This window comes from Sarcophilus harrisii, chromosome 4 (genome assembly GCF_902635505.1).
Source record: "Sarcophilus harrisii chromosome 4, mSarHar1.11, whole genome shotgun sequence".
Classification (NCBI taxonomy): Eukaryota; Metazoa; Chordata; class Mammalia; order Dasyuromorphia; family Dasyuridae; genus Sarcophilus; species Sarcophilus harrisii.
In genome coordinates, this window is record NC_045429.1 from 90,759,261 (window position 1) to 90,784,144 (window position 24,884).

The 24,884-nt window shown below is 31.5% G+C and overlaps 1 protein-coding gene across 4 annotated transcripts in view; it reads left to right on the forward strand.

Annotated features, from left to right (window-relative positions):
- Positions 1–20,008, forward strand: part of NEK7 (NIMA related kinase 7) — a 167,742-nt gene extending 147,734 nt beyond the window's left edge. For 3 of the 4 annotated variants that reach the window (XM_031937096.1, XM_031937092.1, XM_031937093.1), the window contains exons 9-10: positions 2,252–2,365; positions 16,861–20,008. In XM_031937096.1, the coding sequence (XP_031792956.1) occupies positions 2,252–2,365; positions 16,861–16,971 (225 nt within the window). In that variant the 3' untranslated portion in view covers positions 16,972–20,008. Of the gene's footprint in view, positions 1–2,251; positions 2,366–6,008; positions 10,427–16,860 lie in introns of those variants that run through there. The other variant, XM_031937095.1, reaches the window with a different exon arrangement.
- The last annotated feature ends 4,876 nt before the right edge of the window (positions 20,009–24,884 follow it).

Here is a 24,884-nt window from a genome sequence, read left to right on the forward strand (position 1 = left end):
TGGTACCTCCTCTCCAGATATGTTTTAATATGGCTTTAATTAACATTATCCAGAAATTTAATTTGAAAAAAAAAATCCGTGAATATAGCATCTTGTTGATAACATTTCATATCAGATCTTACTAAAGATTGACTATTAGCAATTTAAAGCTATGAAGCCTTTTTTAAAAAATGTACCTTAAACTCAAAATTAGACTTTCAAATAATCCTGAAACCTCAAAAAAAGCTAGCTGTGCAGTTTTAATTGATATGCAACAAAGTAGACTTTACTAATTAAAATCAAGATGCTGTGCTTTTGCTACACGGACCTTTACATGGAAAAGTAGGTTTTACACATTTCCTTTATTGTTCAGCGCAGCAATTGCATCCTTACAGGGTTGTAGGTTGGTGGCTTACAGTTCAAAAAAAAAGAGAGCTGCCACCAGCCCCGAAGACAGACAGTGGGCTTTCGTCCCTCAGACACCCCCAGAATACTAATCAGGAAAGTCAGACCCTGGAGGTCAGGGAGCAAGTCAATCATTCTAGCGATCGTCTCAGTGTGGAGGATCAAATTAGCCTGAAAAATTCAGCTGCTGGGAGGAGAGGGCGAGCAGCTGTCAGGGGCAGCATCGAGATGCACTAATGAACCAGATGAATAGTGCAAAAGCTTGAAAATAAAAACAGGACAGTTGACATTTTTCATCTGTCAAAGCAGGAGATGCATGAAAATATAGTATTCCTGTTTTAACTCCTTAGGGGACATTCAGAGTGTTTTTTTTTTTTTTTTTTTTTTTTTTTTTTTTAACACTGCTGTATTCAGACAAAAATTCCATAATGAACTCCTAGCATATTATAATGACTATATATACATTTTCTTTAAAATTTTTACATTCATATAGATTCTTTAATTTTTACCTTTCTTTTACTTTAAGAAGTCATTTTTAGAATTTTATTTTTACAGAAAGGCATGCTATCACATAAACCAAAAGTTATAACTGTTGGTATAGGTAAGCTTTGAGAAATTTCTTGATGAGTTCAATGTTGCATGTTTTAGGACATTTCATTGGCTTCCTGTTTTCTTAAATTAATAAGAAACTATTCACCATTACATTATGAATTAAGTTCTGGGAACACCTGTTACAGGAAATATTTCTTAATTTATTTCATGTTTTATGACCAACCTAGCCTTTCATACTGAGGTTCTGAAGGAGTTAAAACTGATTCTGGAGGACCACAAGACAGATGAGAGCCATTTTCAGCTTGTCCTGTCCCTGCTGAAGCTCACTGAGTAGCACAGCGTGGACTAGCGTGTTTCACACACATTCTGCCTGTCTGGGGAATGTACACATTGTCCTTCCAAAATCAAACTTATTAGCACATGTAGAAAAGGGTGACTGACTTTGGGGCAGCATGGCACTCTGTGTTGCATTCATGCTGCTGTGGTTCAAAGATTTAGAAGGTTTTGAACAGGATAAGAACATTTTAAATTGAATTCTAGTTTGCAATCCTACTTACTTGAGTACTTGTTTGCACTTTAAATGTCACGTTAGAACATGGTTTTAAAATAAATGTTATATTCAGTAGTGTCTTCTTTAAATTTGGCATTCTTTGAGTAAATTTCTTCTGAAAAGAATACTTGTATTTTCTGTGGTGGTCACTGAGATTGCCACTGTGCCTCTAAATTGAGTTTCCATATATTATGTGGTATTTTTTGAGATATTACCAAGGGAGAGATGGGAGAGATTTTGAAATTATTTCCAACTGCATTTCTTATTTTGCTTTCCTAAACCACACATTTTTAAGCCCAGATGTGTGTGGACTCATTTTTCATCCAGGGTGACCTTTCTTATCTTAAGTAAAAATTAATTTCTTCTTAGTATGTAATTAATTTTTACTGTAACTTTATAATTTGAACATGTCTCAAATATACTACAGTAATCCAATTATGAATTGATTTTATAGTGTTATCAAATTAGTATATTCACAGACAAGTACTTTATGATGTTAGTAATTTGAGTTTTCTAAAAATTGCTAATTGATAACTGCAAAATTTACTTTTTGTGAGATGAGAAAATGCCTGGTAAATTTAATTGTTGGGAAAATGAGAATTATATCTGTATTACCTAAATTTGAAATATTAAGATTTAGTACTTAAGCAATTCTCGGGACAGTCAATATAATGAATCTATGTTATACTTTTCCATCACTATTTTTAATCTGTCATACCTTTAAATTACCATCTTACCATATGAGTTTTGTTGGGGCATTCACAGATGGCTGCATTGCAGAGTCCCTTCTATGGAGACAAAATGAATTTGTATTCTCTATGTAAGAAGATAGAACAATGTGACTACCCACCTCTTCCTTCAGATCACTATTCAGAGGAAGTAAGTCATTTTCAAATCCACGTGTTCTCCTGCTGTTCCTTTTGCTAACTTTTACATTTTATTAAGAAGTTATACTTTCTCTAGAGATACAAATGAATGGCATAAGTAGCAGAAACAGCACTTTTCACTGCTTTCATTCTTTCTCAGACTCACTGGTTAAAGAGTTGACTCTGCAATTCATAAAGTGGTGTACAACTCAGCATGTGGTGTAATATATATTGGCTTCTTACTAGATATGGCAAGAATAGTAGCTTTCTTTACATCACATCATGCGTAGCAAAGGTAAAATTAATATTAGATCCTTGTTATATTTTAACAGACAGCTGTCCACCAATCCCTTTTAAGAGGGTTTATTATTCCTCTTCTCTGTCTCAGATACAGTAATAAGTAGTATAAGAAGATTGCAACAACAAAAAAAGATACTTTTCCCCCCTTGTACTCTTTCCCATCTTTTGAAGAGATTTGGTCCACATATACATTCTTACATTCTCCTTTGATGATTGTTTTACCAGTGTCCTTTCTCCTTAGTCAAATTTCTTTTGTGAGATGTGATGTTATTTTAACTCCATATGATTGTTGGAATAGAATCAAAACATGTAGTCATTTTTCTTATGCTAAATCTTATGTTAGTATTGTTGTTGTGGAGACCTCAAAATAACTTATCTTAGGTATTATCCAACATCATGTTTTAACACAATCAAGCATCACTATTCAAAATAAACAACAACATTGTTCTGAGTAGAGATGAAAGTATAGTTTGCTAAGTCTGAGGCTAATTATTTGAGGGATCAGTCAAAATAATAGGTACATGGGATACATTTAGAAAACTCAGTACAGTTTTATTGCATAAATTGACAAAAGATAGTTAAAAAACCCAGCAAAGTTTAAATTTGAAGTTATAATAATGTTCACTGATGATATAATCTTGTAATTTTTCCATTAAGAAATGAATAGCTGCCTATTGTACTTTTTATGGTACAGAAAAATTGAAATTGTGTCTGTTTCCTCAGACATCAGAAACTACAGAATATTTTTACTGTCATTAAAGTTTTGTGCTCTTGAAATATACCTTGTGTTTCTATGCACTAACTACCCCCTCACTTGTTTTTATCTTAAAGGTTGTTCAGTTAATATAGCATTTATAGTGATAATTTCCCCTATACTTAAAAATTGAAAAGGGATTGTTTTAATAATTTTACAGATGAATCTAAAAATAGCTTAGAAGTAATATATCTATATGTAATTTTCTTTCAGCTAATGTTATTTTAGCCACTTTTAATTATTATTTGGGGGGGGGGAGAGAATACAAACATGGCATTTCACATAACCAACTTTAGAACTGTAGGCCTAGAAATACAGTAGAGTGTGAACAATAATGCAGAATGATAGCAAGAATGTCAGGGGCCGTTCTTTGTTGTGTCATTCATGCTGTCTTCTTTTTTCCATGAAGCCCATGAATATTTCACATATCTGCATCCTCATCCCCTATTCTTCTTGACTAATTTTCAGACTGTCTGAATTTGCATTTCACATGGTAGCTGATTAGGAGATGCCGAGTGCAGCAGTGAAGCCTCAGCAGGCGGTTACCATGGTGACCTTCAGCAGGATTTTAATGATGATACCACTAGTGGTTCGTTGAAGTCGGCCTGCCTGCAGGGCTACTTCACTGGAGCTAAGTGTGAAGTTGGATATGCGGATTCTCAGCCAAGGGGCAAATATCAAAGTCTGGCCCAGATAGAAGGTCTTAGAGTTAGGAAAGGGAAATAGATTCCACTTTTTACTTCACTCTATATACTTTCCAGTTTGGGGGAAAAAAGATATAAAGCAAAACATGTTATATTTTGTTCTTCCAGAATGACAGTGTGATCACCCATATTGGATAAATCAGTTTTATAACTAGTTAAAAGAAAACTTACAACATTTCTAGATACATATATAAAATATTATATATAAGAACTGACATACATAGAATATTGTAGGCTATGTAATAATGTTCCTTTAATTCATTTAGATTTGTAAATTAATCTCCAGGATGAAGAAGTACTTTGAAAAACATACATACATATCTATATCTATATATGCATGTTTTTCATATAAAAATATAAATTTTTTTCTTTCTTGAAATATGAAGTTATAATTTTTAACTTTTTAAAAAACCATTCAGGGTTACAATTAGCAAAGAACTAAATAGAAGTACTGCTGAGTTTTTAGAGTAATATCTTAAGCATTTTGTTTGCAGTAGTTTGGCACTATTAAGTTGGTAAATGGCAAAGTTAGGCATCACTTAATAGTGAGTCCAAATCTTTAATATTGAATTCAAAGAACAAATGCATTGTGTACCACAAATCTTTATGAATAAGTGGTCCCAAAGCTCAACAAAAGTGTGCACTATTAAAAAAAATATATAGTTTATAAGCAAAGTAATTTTCTATAAATATAGTTGTAGTATAATGTGTGCTTACAAAATTAATTTTAATATAGATCTGCCACCCAAATTGCATTTAAAGTAGGCGATCTACATTTGAAGCATGGCAGGGAATAGCAACAAATATTAAAGTATATTTTATTAAATATGAATTGGAAATAATTAAATGTGGATATTTTAAATTAATAGCCTAATGAAAGATTGTTTTAAAAGTTAGAAACTCCAAAGTATTTTACATATTTGTCATTGTTTTGAAGACTCTCAAATATAAAATTCCTATTTGTTTCCTTAGGGTTTTTTTTCTAGCCATATTACATTTTAAAATATGTAGTTGTATAAAAGAACATTTTTATAATTAATTAACTGATATGTCTGATCTTTAGTTTTAAAAATACTGACATTCTTCATGTTGTATGTAGATGACAAGCCTCATATAATTATTTTAAATCATAATTCCTCATTTAAAATGTTAGAAAAGTTACACTTTACAATTTTTATAAATACCTTTAAAATATCATTCTTAAAGAATAAAATTTTCTTTCCCTAAGAATGGTGAGCTAATCTGTGAAACTGAAAATTGCTCTACTTTTTAAAAAAAATTATTCTATTGATAGGTCAGGGAGAATGTTTTTTTACTTCAACTATCTCCTAATTTAATTTGAATTTGGTCATGCAAAAGATCTTGAAATTAACATTACTAGAAACGGAATGATGAAGAGCAGAAAATAAAGGTAAAGAGGTAACAGGAATAAAGTTATTTTCTTAACTCCTCCAATAAGAAACATCTTCATACATGAAACATCTGATGTCCACATATTGAAAAAAATAAAAAGTGATTTTTTTCTCAATAACATTTTAAATTTTTAGAAGTTATTTTAAACACTAAAATTATGCAAACTACTCTCACCTCCCCCCCCCCAAAATTGACTGATTAAATTAATAGCTCCTTTTAAAAACATGAATAATTAGATTGGCAACAAATTTAAAACAAAGCATGACCCTCTAATGTATTATTTTACTTCACAAATATAAAATGCATAATTTAATATCTTAACATTTTAATACTAAGCATTGTGCAGGCTGTACAATTCACAGCTTCAGTAAATACTTGTGAATTGATTTTTCAGCATTCATTAATATCAGGTTTGTTGAGAAGATACAAGAAAGGTTAAGCAAATATGTTTCTTTCTTTAGTTGCCTTTAATAATTCTGTTTCAGCCTTGGGGCATGAAGAAATATGTTCAAGAGTATGGAGGTTGCCAGTGAAAGTGGAAAGAAGTGGAAAATTGGAATTAAAGGGCCCATCAGGAGGTGAACTTGGTATGAGTAAATAGAATGGTTAAAGTTTGAGAACTGGAAGAAAGTAAATGGAGAGGAATGATAATAAACCATAGAACTTAATGGAAGGTTAAAATTTGCTTCAGAAAGTATTGGCAAAACATTTTTCAGTGTATTCTTTTTTGAAGAAGTAGATTATATTGTAACATGAGAGGAATATAGTCTTTCTTTATCTTTGCCTGTTTTGAAATGTCTTACATCTCCATTCAGATATCACCTCCATGAATCCTTTTCTCATTGCACTACTCAAAAGCATTTTTTGCCTTCTGCAAAATTTCTTATTGTACTTTATTTGGCTCTCCCTCACCCCATCTCATTCTGCTCTTTATTATACTTATTTGCATAAATATATCCATTTTCCTCCTCTATTCATTGAATTGTAAGTACCTAAAGATGTCAGGAACAGTATTTTTCATCTTTGTATCCTAGCACCAAGCTCAGTGCCTAGTACTTAATAAATAATTGATTAATTATTCAACAATTAAAATTAATTGAGAGGAAGTTTTATATTTTTTGTAGTAACTTTAAATTGATTAAAACAGAGATAAGCATCTTATGTAGAATTTTATATTTACAATATACTTTTCCTATAATTATTTATCTTTACAAAATTACTTCTAATTTGCACAGAATTATTTGTCCTATTTTTTCATAAAAGAGTAAAGCTTAGTGATTTTATTTAATAGTTAGATCAAAGCATTATTACTTAGATTAGATTTTGAGAATTTGGTATTCAGTCACAATATGTCATCTATACAAATTTGGGCTTTATACTCCATATAGCCCCACAATCATAAAGAAAATAATATTAATTCTCTAATTATTTAGATATACTCATTTCCCCAAAATAAATTAACGTATAAAAAGGCTATTTCTATTTTATTTCTAATAGTTAACATGTAAAGGTTCAAAAAGTTTAATCTTAAAATAAATATTCAATAACTTAGGGAAGTGATTTTCTTCTGATCAGTGTTGTTTGTAATTACATTATTGCCATTTTAACCATCTCTCTCTATATATATATTGAATAAGTAATAATACTAGTATTCTACTATAACAGTAGTGTCATCATAATGGCTGATTTTTATAGAATGCTTTAAAATTATTAAAGCATATATTGCCTTGTTTGAACCTCACAAAAATCCTTTAAAGTACATACTCTGGTTTTTATTATATCCATTTTGTAAATGAGTAAATTGAAACTAAGAGAGATTGATTGACTTACCCTATGATTATATCATTAACAATTACCAGCCCTTTCTATGTTCAAGACCAGTACCCAACTAAGCAAATTCATACTGCCTCCCAATTATACTTATACTATTTACATTATTGTTTATATGGAGATTGTCATAACTAATACTTCATTTAACATATTTTTGTGATCATACTAAATTTCTTTTAGTAAGGATATGCCTTCATATTTTCTACCTTCTAGTAATTAAATAGTTTTCTGTGATAATAAATATCTTTGGGGAGATGGAAATCTAAAAGTTATGCATATGATATTGTAAGTACCTTAAGGGTCAAGAGCTATTTATCATTTTTCTTTTTTGCATCCTGAAAACATATTAAAGGCTTTGCACATAGTAAGTGCTTCAAAGCTAAGTACTTTCTTGAGTCGATTTAGAAGAATGAAAATTTGTTTTGTATTTTTGTTGAAATAATTCAATTCAATGTGAGTATGTAAAATCAGCAGCATTTTTAGTTTTATGCTATGTAGTGAAAATCTTTGGACTCTCCTAATGTTTAACCTAATGCAAATTATGTAAAACAGCCGCCTGTTCTGTGGCTCAATTGTAGAGAGTAAGACATTCCATATATATTATATATATAGGCCATATTTCCTAAATTTTATGCAAAGTATTAGTATGTACAAATTCTGAGAGCAGCCTTCAATAAACATGTTTTTTAAAGATAATGAAAATAAAAGAGCAGTAATTATAAGTAAAACAACTTAATTTGCATTCACAAGAATTTTTTTTTTTTAAATCATCTGACAGCAATTTTTTAGAATGCAGTAGTAATTGAAAAATAAATAAACTTTGCCAACTTTGGCCTGACTTTTATTACTGAATTAAATTGATGAAATAACTATATACAATTTATCATGGCCAAGAAAAATATTTTTCATAACTACCTTATGATTAAACCTTGTATTCATTTAATGCATTTTACTTTTCAAATCTCTTATTTTTTTATTTTCATTTATCTGTCTATTTATTCATAGCATTTGTCTTATCTCATGCTGTTAGTGCTTGAATGAAAATACAGGTAGTATTAGCCTCTTTTGGCAATTGAAGAAAGTGATCCTGGGAAGGATATATATATATATAAACAAATTGCCTATAGTGACAATTTTTCTGTCATTGGAGAGATTATACAGTTGAGGTCCCTATCAAGTGATCTTTCCACCATTGCAAATATTCTATAGTTATTTCTTAGACTTATTTTTCAAATAAACTTCTTTTATTCCCTTGTTATTTCTCAGTTTTCCTCTTCTTAGTTCCTGCTCACTCTATATATTAGCAAAAATTACCAAAAATACATCTCAAATTATCTTAGTTTTGCTTTCTTTGCTCTGTATCAGTTCATACAAGTCTTTTTTTTTAAATTATGTGTCTCTGAATCTCTCATTCATCATTTTTATGGTATAATAAAATTCACTGTCTTCATATTGCTAGACGTTTTTAGCCATTCCTTACTGGGTACTTACTTCATTTCCAGGATTTTGCTGCTAATAAGAAAGTGCTACTGTGCATGTTTTCATATTTGTGGGATTTTTTTCCTTTTGTTTTTGTCTTTTGGGAGCTATATACTTAGCCATTATAATGTGGAGCAAAAGATTTGAACAGTTAATAACTGGCTTCACTGATTTGTTCATGCAAAATATATGATTAAAATTCTTTAGAATAGTGATATAGATTGAATCTGTGATTTTAGTGACAAGGGTACTCCCTCTCCCAAAACAGGTTGTTAACTTTTCTGTAATTTAGAAGTCTAGAAAGTAACTGGAGCACAAATTGTTTATATGACTTATTTAAGGGCACTAAACCTGATCTGGCTTCAGGGCCAAGTGTGTCCTCTATTCTGCCTCTATCAAAGTTCTGTAGTTTATCATTTTATGATACTTTTCCTCCCTTGTTTAAGAATTCTCCATTAGTTGCAGTTCTCTTTCTTTTCTTTCTTTTTTAAAAACTTAGCTTGTATATCCATTTGGAGTTTACTGTGTTATGTGTCAGATGCTGTTTAATAGATAGATATAGATATAGATATAGATATAGATATAGATATAGATATAGATATAGATTTAGATATAGATTTAGATATAGATTTAGATAGATATATAGATAGATACACACACTATATATGTTGCCATACCACATTTAGTTTTTCACAGAAATTCTTGTCAGATAACAAGTCCTTCCCTGGTAATAATTTATGAAATACTGGGTTGCCATGTTTGATTGCTTTCAGGTTTTTATTTTTCTCATCTCTTTTATTGAAATAATCTTTAAGAAAGATTGTCCATCAATTTTTCTCTCATTTAAGATCTGATAGGTCTCCTTCATTTCCTTTGAGATTCTATACACTATTTTGTATTTTGTAATAAATTTATCCAAGTAGCTCCTTTATAATTTGTTTGGTGTGGACCTAAATAGACCTTAATAGGGGAAGTAGTAGCTGCCATAATTCTGGGACATAATGTTACACAGAAGAAGGAGATACTGATTATACAGTCACACCTGAATTCAGATTCTGCCTCTGCCATAGTGTGAACTGGGGAAACTTACTTAACTTTTCTTGGTCCTCAGTTCTCTTATAAAATTTAAAGATTGGATTAGGAAACTTCTGAGGTTTCGAAGTCAAGTCCATGATCTTATGATCACTTCACCTCAAGTACATCACATAAGGAAAAAATAGTCACAGTCACAAAGTGGGAAAAATAATTTACCATAAAGAATTTTTTTTCAAGAATTTCAGTAAATAAAAGAATAAGGGAATTGCTAAGTATATTAAAGTAATAGCCAACTGACTATCCATACACAATGATGTGTTGTTTTCTTTAATAGAAGACATTTCTTCATTGTAATAAGCATGGTAGAGAAAGGGAAATAGGATGTAAACTACATGAGATCAAGGAGTGAGTTTTGATTTGGTATCCCTAGCATTTATGGCAATACCTTTGCAAGTAACAAGTTTGTTGAATTGAGTTGCTTGAGTGCTGGCCTTAGAGTCTCAAAGACTCATCTTCCTGAGTTTAAATCTCGCATTGCACACTTTTAGCTGTGTGACCCTGAGCAAGTCACTTCACCCTGTTTGCCTCAATTTGCTCATCTCCACTATCTTTGTCAGGAAAACCTCAAATGTGGTCATGAAGAATCAGACATGATTAAACAACAACAACAATAACAAAAATTTCTGGTCCTCACTGTGAAGTAATATTAAAAACCTCCTTTCAGTTAAAAAAATAGCATTAGGAATTTGGTTTCTTGGCCATTAATAATTTTTTAAACCCAGGCTATGATTTCTTCCACCTAGAAAGCTTCTCTTATTCAATGCAAATTAGCAACTACTCTGTAATTTAGTGTATAGAAAGTTATCTAGAGCCCAAAGTGAGTAAATTTATCAAAGGCAGGAATGAACCCTGCACTGAGGCCAGCTCTATCTGCTTCATCAGGCTGTTTCTCTACCCTAACTAGCTGAATGAAACTGGACAACTCATTTAACTTCTCTGGGTTTCTGCTCCTCATCTATAAAATGAGTTATTTGGACTGAATAATCTCTAAAGTTACTTTTGAATATAAACCTATTAACTGTGTTTAAAGGTAAAATTTTTCTAATACTCATGTCCAAATGACTGCAATAAAAAAATATAGATTTTAAAGTATGATATACTTCAGATTAGTTTTAAAAAATGGAGAATGCTTATCAATCCAGTTTTCATAAGCAAGACTACTTATATACAAAGTGTACATGTATACATTTGTTTGTATACATTATAGCTGTATGTACATACAGACAGATATAGATATGTGTGTATGTCCCTTATTCCCAAGCTGTGAATAGGTTTGGGTTTTTTTGTTTTGTTTTGTTTTTTCAGGAAAGATTGAAGAATTGAAAAAGCACCTGACCTTTGTTTTATCTTATATCAAAGAATTGTGTTATGGAAAGGGAAGAAAAAAAGAAAAGAAAAATCACATATATTGTTTTGTATATTTTTAATGAAATTAAACTATATTTACAAAATTGTATTTTATCTGGAGACTCTGTATTCCTTTTATTACACTTATCTGAATAACAACTTAACAACATGTATTTGCATATATTCACAAGAGTAATTGAAGTTAAACCTTATCATGTTAATTGCCATTTATGACTTCTTCTCTAGATATTCTCTGTAGAATATTTAAATATGCATGTTAATTATATTCTGTGGCCTATGCATCTTTTAAAGGTAGATCTATATATCTATAATATTTATCATAATTAAGCTTAGACATGGAAGTATTAGCTGAAAATGAGAATTTTTCAAGTGCTTGAATAGTAAAAATACATAAATAATGTTACAGCTGCTATTTAGTGGAGTCCTTATTTACATATTGTCATTTTTAACATTTTATATTTTTAATAAATTTAAAATTTTCTAAAATTTTCCTTAAATGTTGTTTTTTATGTATATGAACTCTTATCCTTTGTAACATAGATTGACTGCATTATTGAAATCTGCCATGTTGAATTAAATCTCTAAAGATCTCTGAAAGGCCTGTTTTTTCTTTAAAAAGCATAGTTAAGTAGGGTCTCTGTTCACATATCCTTCTGAAGTGGCCCTGGAGACTTTTTTTCTTGAAGAAATGAATCCAAATTGGTGCCCTGTTTTAGATATCATATGGGATCATGCAGAACCTTCTAACTTATCCTGCAGGTCTTCCAGAGTTTTCAGGTGACATAGAATTATCTAATTCTTATGAAATAGTAATATTATATTTTTGTAATAATACTTATTTTCCTACTGGTCACTCAGTAGTATGTTGCCAATATAAGTTGGCGATATCTATTGATTTTGTGTGTGTGTGTGTGTGTGTGTGTGTGTGTGTGTGTGTGTACAAAGCTAAAGGGGTGTTAATACTCACTTTGGAGCACTAAAATATTTGTCCTTGGATAGATGGAAATTGGGAATATCTGAGAGGCTGATATATCATAATTGGTCTCAGAGGGTTTAGGTGGGAGTACCAATAACACAACTTTTTAGTATTCTATTGAAAAATGTATAGTGACCCAAAGTTATTATTACACAAAAAACTATATTATTACTATCTGGACAAGACTGAAATTGATAGATAATGGTTTATTGCCTTATCAAGGACTTACTGGAGGTCTCATTCTTTTAGTCTATTTAATACAGTTTCATTTACTGTTATATTATTACAGCTGAGGTCTCCTAACAAAAATATGTGAACACTTCTACTTTGAAAAGATAAATTCTTAGAAAATTTTCTTACTGTTTTATAATTTAAATGTAAATAAACCCATACACTTGAGCATTGGAAGTTTTATTTTGTCATACCTTTGAAACTCTCTTTCAAAAAGTTTCTTCTCTGGATTTCCAAATTTCTTCTGAATTTATTGACTGTCTCTTTTGTTCAGATTTAATAAACTGAAAAATAGTTTCTCAGACTTCAAATAATGATTATTTCAGTGATTATTTGTTTATACAGTGGTATTATGCAATTTATTGTCACCCTGTATTTAACAAATGAACTTTAAAATATACATAAATATTGCATATACATTATGACAATATTTAGAAGCGGTATACATTAAAACACGGAGTGATTTTTTTTTTTTACTTGCTTTTGGCAGATTTATATTGTAGCACATTTATTTTGAAGAAGCATATTGACATCTTAAAAGCAGTAAATTTGTATTGAAGAGGAAAGAGGACTTTTATGAAGTCATTTTTGCCCAGAGTCTCCCACAGATCACAGATACATTTAGTTTTAGTTTCTCCCCCCCCCCCACTTCATTTCAATGTTTTAAGAAAATTAGACCTGAAATGCATTTTTATTTTTGGCTGTGCTCTTCACATGTGATGCCTGTGCTTTTTTCCCTCTCTAGGTGTATAGCATCTCTGATGTGTGTAATATTGCCTAGCTGGTATCCCTGAGTTCTTTTTCTCATTTCGGTTTTTGACTAGTTTTCTAGGAGGGCTAGTTTTCTCTCAAATTTTCAGTTAGTTCTCTTTTTCCATTGTTCAGGCCCCTAGAAACTTTTTCTGCTCTGACAACATCAGCAGTTTCTCTCTGCTCTCTACTGGATAGGAATGTCTCCTTTTGGTCAACTAGCTTCACTGAAAAGTGCTATAACTGTTGGTGGAGAAGAAGTAGAGGAAGATTCCCCTACCTTTTCCTGATACTGTCTGGTAGAGGCTCAGGGATCCCATTCCACAAAATTAATTCCTCCCTGGACTATTGATTCCCACTTCAATTCATGGCAAAGTTGGCAAACAAATTTTTTAAAGAATTCCTAGGAATGAGGCCATTTTTTGGCAATATTGGCAGATTGTCCCCTCTCCCTTCCATTTCAATCAAGGAAACTTTCTCATTCTTCTTAAGGAATGGGTGATGTAGACACTTTGCCATTTATTTTATTGAAAAGTAACATTTTATCATCTTCCTTTACTTTCAGTGATTACATCTTAGGAGGGGAGTAATAAATAAATACTTTCCTTCTCTTCCTCACCACATCCATTAGTGTTTGTTAAATGGAATTTAATTAAAAAATAACTTTATTACAAAAAATTCTAGTATTCCTTTAAACATAAAACTCAATTTACAAAAATCAGTTTATGCACTAATTTTGGGAATAGATTTATGTTCCTTGTACTTTGAGATGCTCATTTATATTATTTTAAGTTGAATGTTTGAAAAAAAAAACTTGTTTTATGTGGATACAATGAAGCAAACAAATCTTAAAATTGATACTGGAGTATTTTTAAATAATTTCTATTTATTTCTTCAATATAATAAATATCAGTCAATAAATAAACATTTTATTATGTGCCTACTATATTCCAAGGACTCCGTTAAGCTCTGGATTTACAGAGACAGGATAGAGGGAGAGACAAAGTGATGAAGGGAAGAAGGGAGAGAAGGGGAGAGAGAAAATATAGTCTTTGCCCTCAAGGAACTTAAGGGGAAGATAACATGCAAACAAAAATATATAAAGTAAGCTGCATATACAAGATAAATAGGAAAAAGAGGGCAAGCTACTAGAATGAAGTGATGTTAGAAAAGGTTTCTTGTGGAAGGTAGGAATTTCAATAGGAAACTGAGGAAGTCAGCAGTGGGAATACAAGGAGGAGAAAATTCCAGAAATAGGAGATAGCCAAAGAAAATACACTACTTCACATAACACCTATATCAATTTAGAAAACTTGTAGATATAACTAACTCACCAGATCTTGTAGTTAATAAAAATTGAAAATCAGCCAAGATCCCATATTTATTCCTTAGAATATTATCCAAGTTATCAATTTATTGTTCAGTACTGTCTGATTTTTCATTACACCCATGTGGGATGTTCTTGGTAAAGATACTGGAATGGCTCACTATTTCCTTCTGCAGTAGATTAAGACAAAGAGAGGTTAAGTGGCTTGCCCAAAGTCCCACAGCAAGTGAATTTCTGAGGCCACATTTAAATTTACATCTTCCTGATTTCAGATCCAGTGCCCTTTCCACTGAATCACCTTGCTGCTTCTGAGGCAAACAAATTGAATGACTTACCAAGGGTCACACAGGAAATGAGTGTCAGAGTCCATTTTTGAACTCATTTGTAAATATACAAGTTTAAAATGTTCCAAATTATCCTTTTCCCTTCCAAGCAAAACTCAGCTTTATGACTCCCACTCTTCCAAAAGAATAGCAATTAGTAAATTCTTGATCTGCCCTAATGACTTTAATTTCATTTTTGAAAGGTAGGAAACCAACAAGGGGAATTCTGAATCTGATTCTCACTAAGAAGTTGTAACTAGGTATCAATGTTATCTACCTTGGGGAAGAGTGACCACTGACATGCAGCCTAGATGTGAAAAAGGATGAATTTATGATGATAGAAAGATAAATAATTCTGATAATGAAGACCCAAAGAGCTCATCTCTCAACTACTCAACTACTTTATTGTTGTTGCTGAGTTTTTTAAAATTTTTTTCAAGTCTTACAAAATGTTGGAAATGAGAGAATGAATACAAAACATAATAATTTAAGGTAAATGGTATCTAAAATGCTAAAGCTTAGCATGAAATATATAAAGGTTAAAAAATAAAAAAGGGTGGTTGGGGGGGTTGAGCTATATTAGGAAAAAGAGGAGGAGGGTCAAAGAAAGTGTTGATGGGATTATTTATAACTAACAACAGAAAGATGGCTTTGTTGTTCAGTGCTTATCCTATGTTTTTTGTTCTTTACCAAACAAAGATTTTACGAAATAACATTTGCCCTGAAAAGAACAGAATAAAAATGGCAAATTGAAAATTAATAGTAAATGTAAAGTAATTAATTAAAATAATATCTAGTGATCCTTGTGAATCTAAGTCCTCTAGTCCAGGTGAACTTTGTCCTCAGATACTCTTAGAATTGATTGGAGATGATTGCTGAGCTGCTGTAAGTTGTGTTTGAAAGTCTGTGGACGATAAAAATGGTGTTGAAGGATTAGAGGTGGGCAAATAATACTCTGATGTAATAATAACAATAATGATGATAATAATAATAGCTAACTTTTATACAATGCTTTCCAACTATCTATTTGATCCTCACAAAAACCCTGCGAGGTATAGGTTTTGCAAATGAGGAAACGGAGGCAAACAAAAGTAAGTTGATTTGCCCAGGGTCACACAGCTATCAGGTATCTGAGACTGGATTTTAATTTAGATCTTCCTGACTCCAGGCCCAATATTCTGCCCACTGCACTACCTAGCTGCCCTTCCAGAAAGAAACAGAAACTAGAATCTACAAACTAAATGCTGATTTCCTTGATCTTGATTTTTGATAGAATTCTAAAATGGTTATTAAAGAGATGATTAACGAACATCTAGAAAAGGAACTGGTGATCAAGAGCAGGTCATTCCAATCGAATCATATTTCTTTAAAAAAAAAAAAATTCCTAAGCAAGCAGATCAGGGGAACGACGAGCTACAGTTTTAACCAAGATTTTAGTAAGGCATTAGATAAACTAAGCTATTCTTATGAAATTTCAGTGGAATGAATATAACTCTTAATATTTGGGTTCAGAAATAAGCTTTTCACAGTTAACTGTTTAAAAATGCTAAGGATTATAGTAGACTCAAAACTTTATATGAGTCAACACTGTACCATGATGGCCAAAAAAAAATTGAAGTAGGTCTATATGGATAGACTCATAACTTATAGGAATAAGCAGGTGATATTCATTCAGTGGTACTTTGTGACTTGATCTGACCACATGTGCAGTATTACATTGGGTTCTAAAAAAAAAGAATTGATATGAAAAAGAACATCTAGAGGAGAGCAATCTGTGTAGTAAAGGATCTTTAGTTAGTGCCATAAGAAAACCATTAGAAACTATTTGTCATTTTTAATCTGCAGAAGTCAGAAAGAGACAAATTTAGGTTTGATATTATGAAAACTTTTTAACAGTGAAGGCTATCCAGAAGTGGAATATGGGTTTTAAGATTGTTTTATTTGTTTTTTCTTTTCAGCTACGACAATTAGTAAATATGTGCATCAATCCAGATCCAGAGAAGCGACCAGATATAACCTATGTTTATGATGTAGCTAAACGGATGCATGCATGTACTGCAAGCAGCTAAGCACATGACAGATCATGAAGAATAGAACCAGAAAATGTTCAAGTATTTTTGTGCAGATCATACCTCCCTTCTGTTGTCTATGTGCTAAGTATAGTTTTTCAGAGCTGACTGATGTGCTTTGAATCCTTAACCAGTTTTCATATCAGCTTCATTTTGTACCAATTCAAATTTCCCTTTCCTTATATACAAAAATCATTTTGGGAATAAGGAGATTTTTATGTTATAAATTGGAAAGCAATAGAACTTTACAATTTGGAATGGTTAAATCTTTTCAAAAGTTTTGATTTTTCTTGCTGATAAAATTGTGTTCAAATACATATCAAGTGCCAAAATACTGATGGTGGAATTTGGCACATGTCATATTAGACTTATTACTTGAGGCAAAAATCTCTAAGCATGTGTTTCATCTATTGTTTCATCATTCATGGAAAAGCACGATTGTGAACTTTTAAATAATTGCAAATTTTTAAAAGTTGGAGGTGCATTTAGTTATTAATGTATTGCAGTTTTAAAAATAACTTCTCTGAGTGTAGACAAACTAAACATTTGTAATTTCTCAGCTTATGTATTGAAAATATAGCTTTGAAGTATGAAAGGTTTTTGGGAAAATGTGTTGGACACTGATGAGTTTATGTATATTTTATCTTTTCCTTTCGTTAAAATGGTATAAATGAATCCATAAAAAATGGTTAAGGATTTATTTGGTTGGTGTGATATTCATTTTAAAATTTGCACGTTGCCCAAGGCTTTCTGTGTGTTTTTATTGTTTGTACATTTTAAAACATTTTTCTTTGAATGACTTTGCAGTACTATATTTGAATTCCTTTATCAATTTAAATACATTTAATCCATAAACTCAGTGACAAGTTATAACTGTGCACTATAATGTAAGCATATGTTTTTATTCCTATATTTCCTGATGTGTAAGATCTGTCCCTTTCAAAAATATTTTTTTATATTCTGCAACAGTTGCTTTCTTATTTATATTTTTAAAAAGTTCATTTTACTCATAAATGTCTCAATTGTGCAGAGTACATGCTGATGATACCCTTTTTAAGTACATTCAGTTTACCAGTAATTTTCTTGAATTGAATAGCAAGTTCAGTATATGTTCTTTGATTTTATAAGATTTTGGTCACTGTATATGCATAGATGATTATTTTCTTTTGATGGAAAGGAAGAAAGGACATGTTTTGTAATGCACCTGTGGACATTGATACAAACAGCTTCGATTAGTTGAATATCGAGATAATGTTTTAGCATATATTTAAAGCTATAAAAGTAGATCATTACTTTAGCCCAAATTTTTATGAGATCATCGTTTTTGTTGAGAAGATTCAAGAGAAGTCCAGTGTTCTGTCCTTCATATATGAAGATAACACAATTTAAAGCTTCTTTTAGGTTAAAAAAAATCCACAGAGTATAAAACCCCTCTAGTTAAATACTGTTTTTGGTATGTCTTTGATCTAATGTGTGTTTGACAGTTGTACCCAGTGCCTTGAATAGAAATTTTGAGCCAAAAGAGAATGCTAAGTTTAGTAATTTCAGAGACACAGTGCTACTGTAAAACATTGGAGTAGGTTGTATTGTTAACACAGAAGCTTCCCGTGCAGTGAAGATATACACTAGAGGACAATCTTACCCATCATTTTTAATATGCTTTGCCATACAAATATGTGAAAATCTGTAGCTTGAATATACAGACAGGTTTTCAATCAATTTTTAAACTTCAAAATTCATAAAGTATTCATGATATAAAATGATTTTATCTTTCTAAAAATTAGTTTGACATTTGGGGGTTCTGATATATATTAATTTTAATGTGAAAAAACTATTTGTCCTTTACCCTGAAACTAAATGTAATTTATTTCTTTTGCCCTGACTATACTTTTAAGCATCCGTAGAAATTTATCTGCAGAATTATGAACTGAATCATTTTAGTTGACCATTGATGTCATATTCATTTTAATGTTGCAGTAAAAGTGATTGAGATGAAGGATGCACTTCCCCTTCCTGCAGTCTTTTAAAAACACATGGGCTTAAAATTCATTAGCTTGACTATCTATTGTGCCTTGTACAGAAATATTTGGCCACTAGAATATGCTGTTTGTCTATGTGATAGATATGTGTGTGTCTCTCTTTCTTGCGTGTGTGCACATGCACACACACACACACACACACACACACATATACACATATACATATACATGCTAGAAGACCATATGGGGGAAGAAAATAATGCTTGAGGAAGACCCTTACCACACTTTTGTTGAAGCTATGTTTCATAGATTGTATCATTATTTTGACTTTAAATGTGCATATTATTTTTCTGAAGAAACCACTGTGTTAAAAGTCAAATTTTAATTTTTAAGGGGATCATTTCAAAGAAATTATGAAAATAGATGATTATGCATTGGTTGACTTTCTAAACATACCTACAAACTGTTCTCTTTATTTCAGTTCATGATTAAACTGTCATATTGACTAAACTAAGCTATTAAATTGATTTCAGAAGCAATAAAATGAAAGGTACATCTGATTCTAACACTTAGATGTGGTAATAGTTACCCAGAGAATAAAAAATTTGGTGTAACTTTTTTCACATACAAACGTTTATAAAGGGTGAATGAAGCATGCCCCTATTTAAATAAAGTGCTTAATAGAATGTGATGATTGTCAATTTAGTAAAATTATTAAAAGCCATTTCATGAATGCCTTACATTCTAAATATTATCTATTACAAAACACCTTTCTAGTACCCATATACTGTAGGTGTTGCTGTTAACATTTACCATGATATTTATTTTAACCAAAATGTTATTTGCATTAAATGTTTATTCTTTAAAATGAATGTATTATGTTTATAACCTTCAAATGTATAAGTATTCTTTGCCTCATTTCAGTAGTACTGTAACATTGACTTCTTTTGTGAAATACTTTTATTTTGTTAATGCTTTAAATACACATGCTAAAATGATTCTTAGTGGCTTGAAAAATATACAATATCCTAATATAAATAAAATACAAAAAATTAAGAGTAATATGGTAAGATTGTGTACTGATTACTTTTCCAAGAATCTTTCATTTTTTTCTAGTGTTTAATGCATTTTTCACATTTTGATTTTTCACATTTACTTTGGCACATTGTTGAAACCCAAAATTCAGTAATGTACTTGTATCTTATAGCTAAATGGGACCAAATTCAGCCTTAGTTCACTAGGAGCAGACTCAGAGAGGATTCATTTTTATTCCCAACTTACACTTTGTCACCACATCCTTGCCTATTTAAGTGCAGAAGAGCCACAGTTTGTTAGAAAAATGCCTAGACCTTGTTAGATGTTAAGACATTATTCCACTTATCTGATCCTGATCATATGGAAATGTTTTATTGACTGTACTCTGTCTTTTTCTAGTTGCTCTTTTGCACTTTCTCAAATGATAAGTGGGTTCTAGGACTAAGCTGTGAGGCTAGAGAACTTAGTACAATCTGCCTCTTATTTTCCATATAGAAGGAAAGGGGAAAGATAGTGCCTTTCTGCCATGACAATGGCATAGTAGTACACAGTATATTATCCTAGCATCCCAGATATACAACTCTTTTCTGCAGATGGGAATTCATAGCTTATGGTAAATACCATGTTAGAGACGAGTCATTCTTTCTAGCTTTAGTAGATATGGGGGAAAAAATTTAAGGGAAATGGCAAGTAACCACTGAGGAAATCTTTGAAGGAATGGCTTATGCAAAAATGGTTGATGTCAAAACAATAAGAATCCATAAAACATTTTTAAAAATCAAATATAGCTTAGTTATATGAAGAAAATAAAGTAACCTCTTTTCAGATCAATTTTGATACTTTTACATTTTAATTACATACTTTTAACATTTACTTTATGATTATTTTTTAAATTACTTTCTCCTGTAACTAAATTATCAATAATAAACATGCAAGAGAAGTGGTACAAAATTCAATGAAATGTATGAATATGATAACTAAAAAAGGAAATAGGTCACTCAAGATGAGAAATAGATACCCCAAGTAATACAGTTGTACTCCCAGCTTCTTAAATTGTGGTTTGTGACCCCATATGGAGTCTCATAACTGAATGTGGGGGTCATAAAATTATAATTTATCAGTAAATGTTTGAATTGTATGCTTGTTTTACATATCTATGTTCCCAGGGTCATGTGAAAATTTCTTGGGCTCAAAGGAAATACGAGTAGAAAAACTTTTTGGTGGATCCATTTCCACTCCATTTTCAACTTTTTGGTGGATTCAGTTTCCCTTTTTTGACCGAGAATGGAGTGCAAACCATAGTTTAAGAAGTTGGACTCTAGAGAGTTTAAAAAAAAACAAAACCTTGAGAATTCTACAAAGACCCTCTTTGGAAGATTTATAAGCATGAATGGGCAAGAAATAGAGTGCCAGAGGGATAAAATAGTGGATCCATTAAATTCCAAATATTAGCTTAAAGTTCACTTTGTTTAAAGTTCAATATAAAATTTAAACAGCATATAAAATGATAGGTACAGTAGATAGACACTAACACCAGCATTCCCCTAATGTTGATTTGAATGTTTTGTTGTATCAAAGTGGGAATAAGTCAACTTATACACTGATTAATCTAACAATGTGTACAATATTCTGCCTTTTTGTTCCTCAACTTGTATGAGAAAAAGCCATTATTCTCTGAACCATTATTGGTTCTTCAGTTGGCCAGAATTCAGTTTCATTTTAGTGATCTCAAAAATTATATTTTAATTGGAGCTAACAGATTGTTAGAGACTTTCAACAAGTAGAAAGTAGTTTAAAGCAAAATCTTTTTTCTGTGCCTGCATAAAGTTATTTGTATAAAATAAAAGGAAGTGGGAAGTAATGAGGGAAAATATATAGCAATTTCAGTATTATTGTATGGTGTTCAGCTATATTATACCAGCCCTAACTTCTGTGTGCTGAAAATCAGCATGTGGAAGAGCACCTCAGTCATTGTATGGTTTTCTTATAGCAATAATTAATCTTAAGTTTTATGAGGTTGGTAGTGCAAGTATTATTTCCATTTTATAGATGAGATAAAAGTCAGTGGTTATGTGATTTTTCAGGTCTCCTCACTCCAAGTCCTGAATGCTTTCCATTATATTACATTGTCTTTCAGTGTGACTTTCTAAAGCATGACTAAGGGGAGCAAGAACTTTTTGTCTTTTCAGTCTCATGGAGGGCACATTGTTTACCCTTTAAACATGAAAGAAATATTTATTTTTTGTTTAAAAACATTTATAGCCAACCTTCCAAATAATTGTAGAAAATGAAAATGCACTGAAATAATAATGGATATAGAATACAGAAGAAAATAAGTAGCAGTTTCTGACTAATGACTCATTTTTTATTCCTACCTGTGAAAGTTTCTTTATGCTTCAGAGTTCATGGTTCAACTTTCTTTCATTTTGTTGGGAATATGATCATACCAAGACTTGTTAGAGAATGTAGTACAGTGATGATTCAGAGTAATTAAAAATCTCATAAGAATGTATCCAAACATAAGGAGAAATAAAATTTTTTAGTAAATTTCCTTTGATGGTATCCATAGGATACAATTTAGTGGCAATTATTTTTATTTTTTTTTGTTTTTCTTTCATCTTTCACAGAGAAAAATATATTTTGAACACAGAATTTTCCATGTTAAATACCACTACACTATGAACTAAATAGAAAGCCAGTCTTTTAAGTTGAAAGTGTTAAGGCCAGTTTTTTATGATTATGCCACAATGCCTTCACTACCTAAATGGTAAGTTAGCTCATCTGAAAGAATAGACTTCAAAAGGTATATATTTTCTGCATAGACTCTTCTGCTGATCAGTTTGCTTTCACTGTCTAAATCAGGCTTACCTACAGAGAGGTAGAGAAGAAGGAATGGAGGGAAGGAGGGACAGAAGGGGAAAAAGAAAAAAGGGGAGAATTTATTAAACACTATGTATCAGAGGTACAAATAAAAGTCGGTATCAAGAGAGTCCCTGTCCTCAGGGGAAGACAAACTATCCATCTATCTATCTATCTATCTATTGATATTTAGATATATATATCTAGATGATAATATCAATACATATGCAGATATATATATCTAGATCTCTCTATACATATAAGATATATGTATATTTGAGGATCATCACCATAGACATGGCATTTCAAACCAAGAGACCGGATGATCTGCTGAACTTTGCTGGAGACAATCATGAAATTGAGTCAACTTTGACCCTTTGATATTCCATGGATATGAAATCTCAGTTATGTCAGTATTCTTTCCACAGCCTTTTTTGTGTACAAATCTTGTTCATGTCCTGCCCTACAACATTTTTATGTTCTTTGTGGTCTCTGTATATTAAGTACATATCATAGTTCACTGCAAAGATTGAGATCATCTAATCAATTCCATTTTCAAAGTTGACACTATTATCAATTTCTGTTTCCTCTCCTCTTTAAATCATAGAAGAATAAACTTATTAAAGTTTAATCCTTGACACAAGCCCTTCATTCCATTCTCTTACAGTTTCTTCAGGATCTCCCTGTAGCATTCATCTTTTCCTCCATCACTTAAATCTTACCTTCCTTTCTTCCTTTTCTATCTGCCAGTAAACATAGGTCTCCCTTGTCCTTAAAAATTATTTCCTTAAACTGGGTCACTAATACAATGTTGGTGGAGTTGTGAACTGATCCAACCATTCTAGAGAGAAATTTGGAACTATGCCCAAAAGACTATCAACTCTGCACACCCTTTGATCCAGCAGTGTCATTATTAGGTCTGTATTCCAAAGAGATCATAAAAATGAGAAAAGGACCCATATGTGTATTTTTGTAGTGGCAAGGAACTGGAAACAGTGGATGTCCATCAGTTGGGAAATGACTGGATAAGAACTGGATAAGTTATGGTATATGAATGTTATGGAATATTATTGTTCTAGAAGCAGTGATCAACAGAATGATTTCAAAGAGGCATGGAGACACTTACATGAACTGATGCTGAGTGAAGTGAGTAGAACCAGGAGATCATTTGTCCACAGTAACAAGAAGATAATTTGATGACCAAGTGTGATGGATTTGATTCTTTTCAACAAAGGCCAGTTCCAATAGACATTTGATGGAGAGAGCCATATACATCCAGAAAGAGAACTATGGAAATTGAATATGGATCACAACATAGAATTTTTACCTTATTTGGTTACTTTTTTTGCTTGTTTTTTTTTCTCATCCCCCCTTTTTTTGATCTGATTTTTCTTGTGCAATATGATAAATGTGGAAATATGTATAGAAGAGTTACATGTGTTTAACATATATTGGATGTCTATGGGGAGGGATGCAGGGAGAGGGAGAGAGAAAAATTTGGAACATGAGGTTTTGTAAGGGTGAATGCTGAAAATTATCTTTGCATATATTTTGAAAATAAAAAGCTATTGTTAAAAATGTCTTGATTGTTTTACTTCATTTAGCTATTGTCTCATTACTTCTCTATTCTTTACTGGTAATTTACACATATACATACATGTACATACATACATATGTTCTTTCTCACTGCTCAGGCTTCTTACGTTGAGCTTCTGTCTCCCAAAATGTACCTAAAACTAGGAAATTCCCTTAGTACCTGGAACCTTCTCACCCTGGAACATCCCTCTGCCATGGTAGTACCTTCCCGTTAATGAATTTCTTCTGGGGCCTCCATTTGTTCGAGGAGCCCAGTGTAGCCCCACATCCAGCCCAGGCAACCTTCATTCTCCTTGCTCTGCTTTTGTGTGCTGTCTTCCCCCATTAGAATGTAAGCTTCTTGAGGGAAGGGAAAAAAAGTCTTTTTTGCTTTAATGTTATGAGACCCCATAGGGGGTTGCAAACCATAGTTTAAAAAGCTGGGATGTTATGTTTATCAGTAAA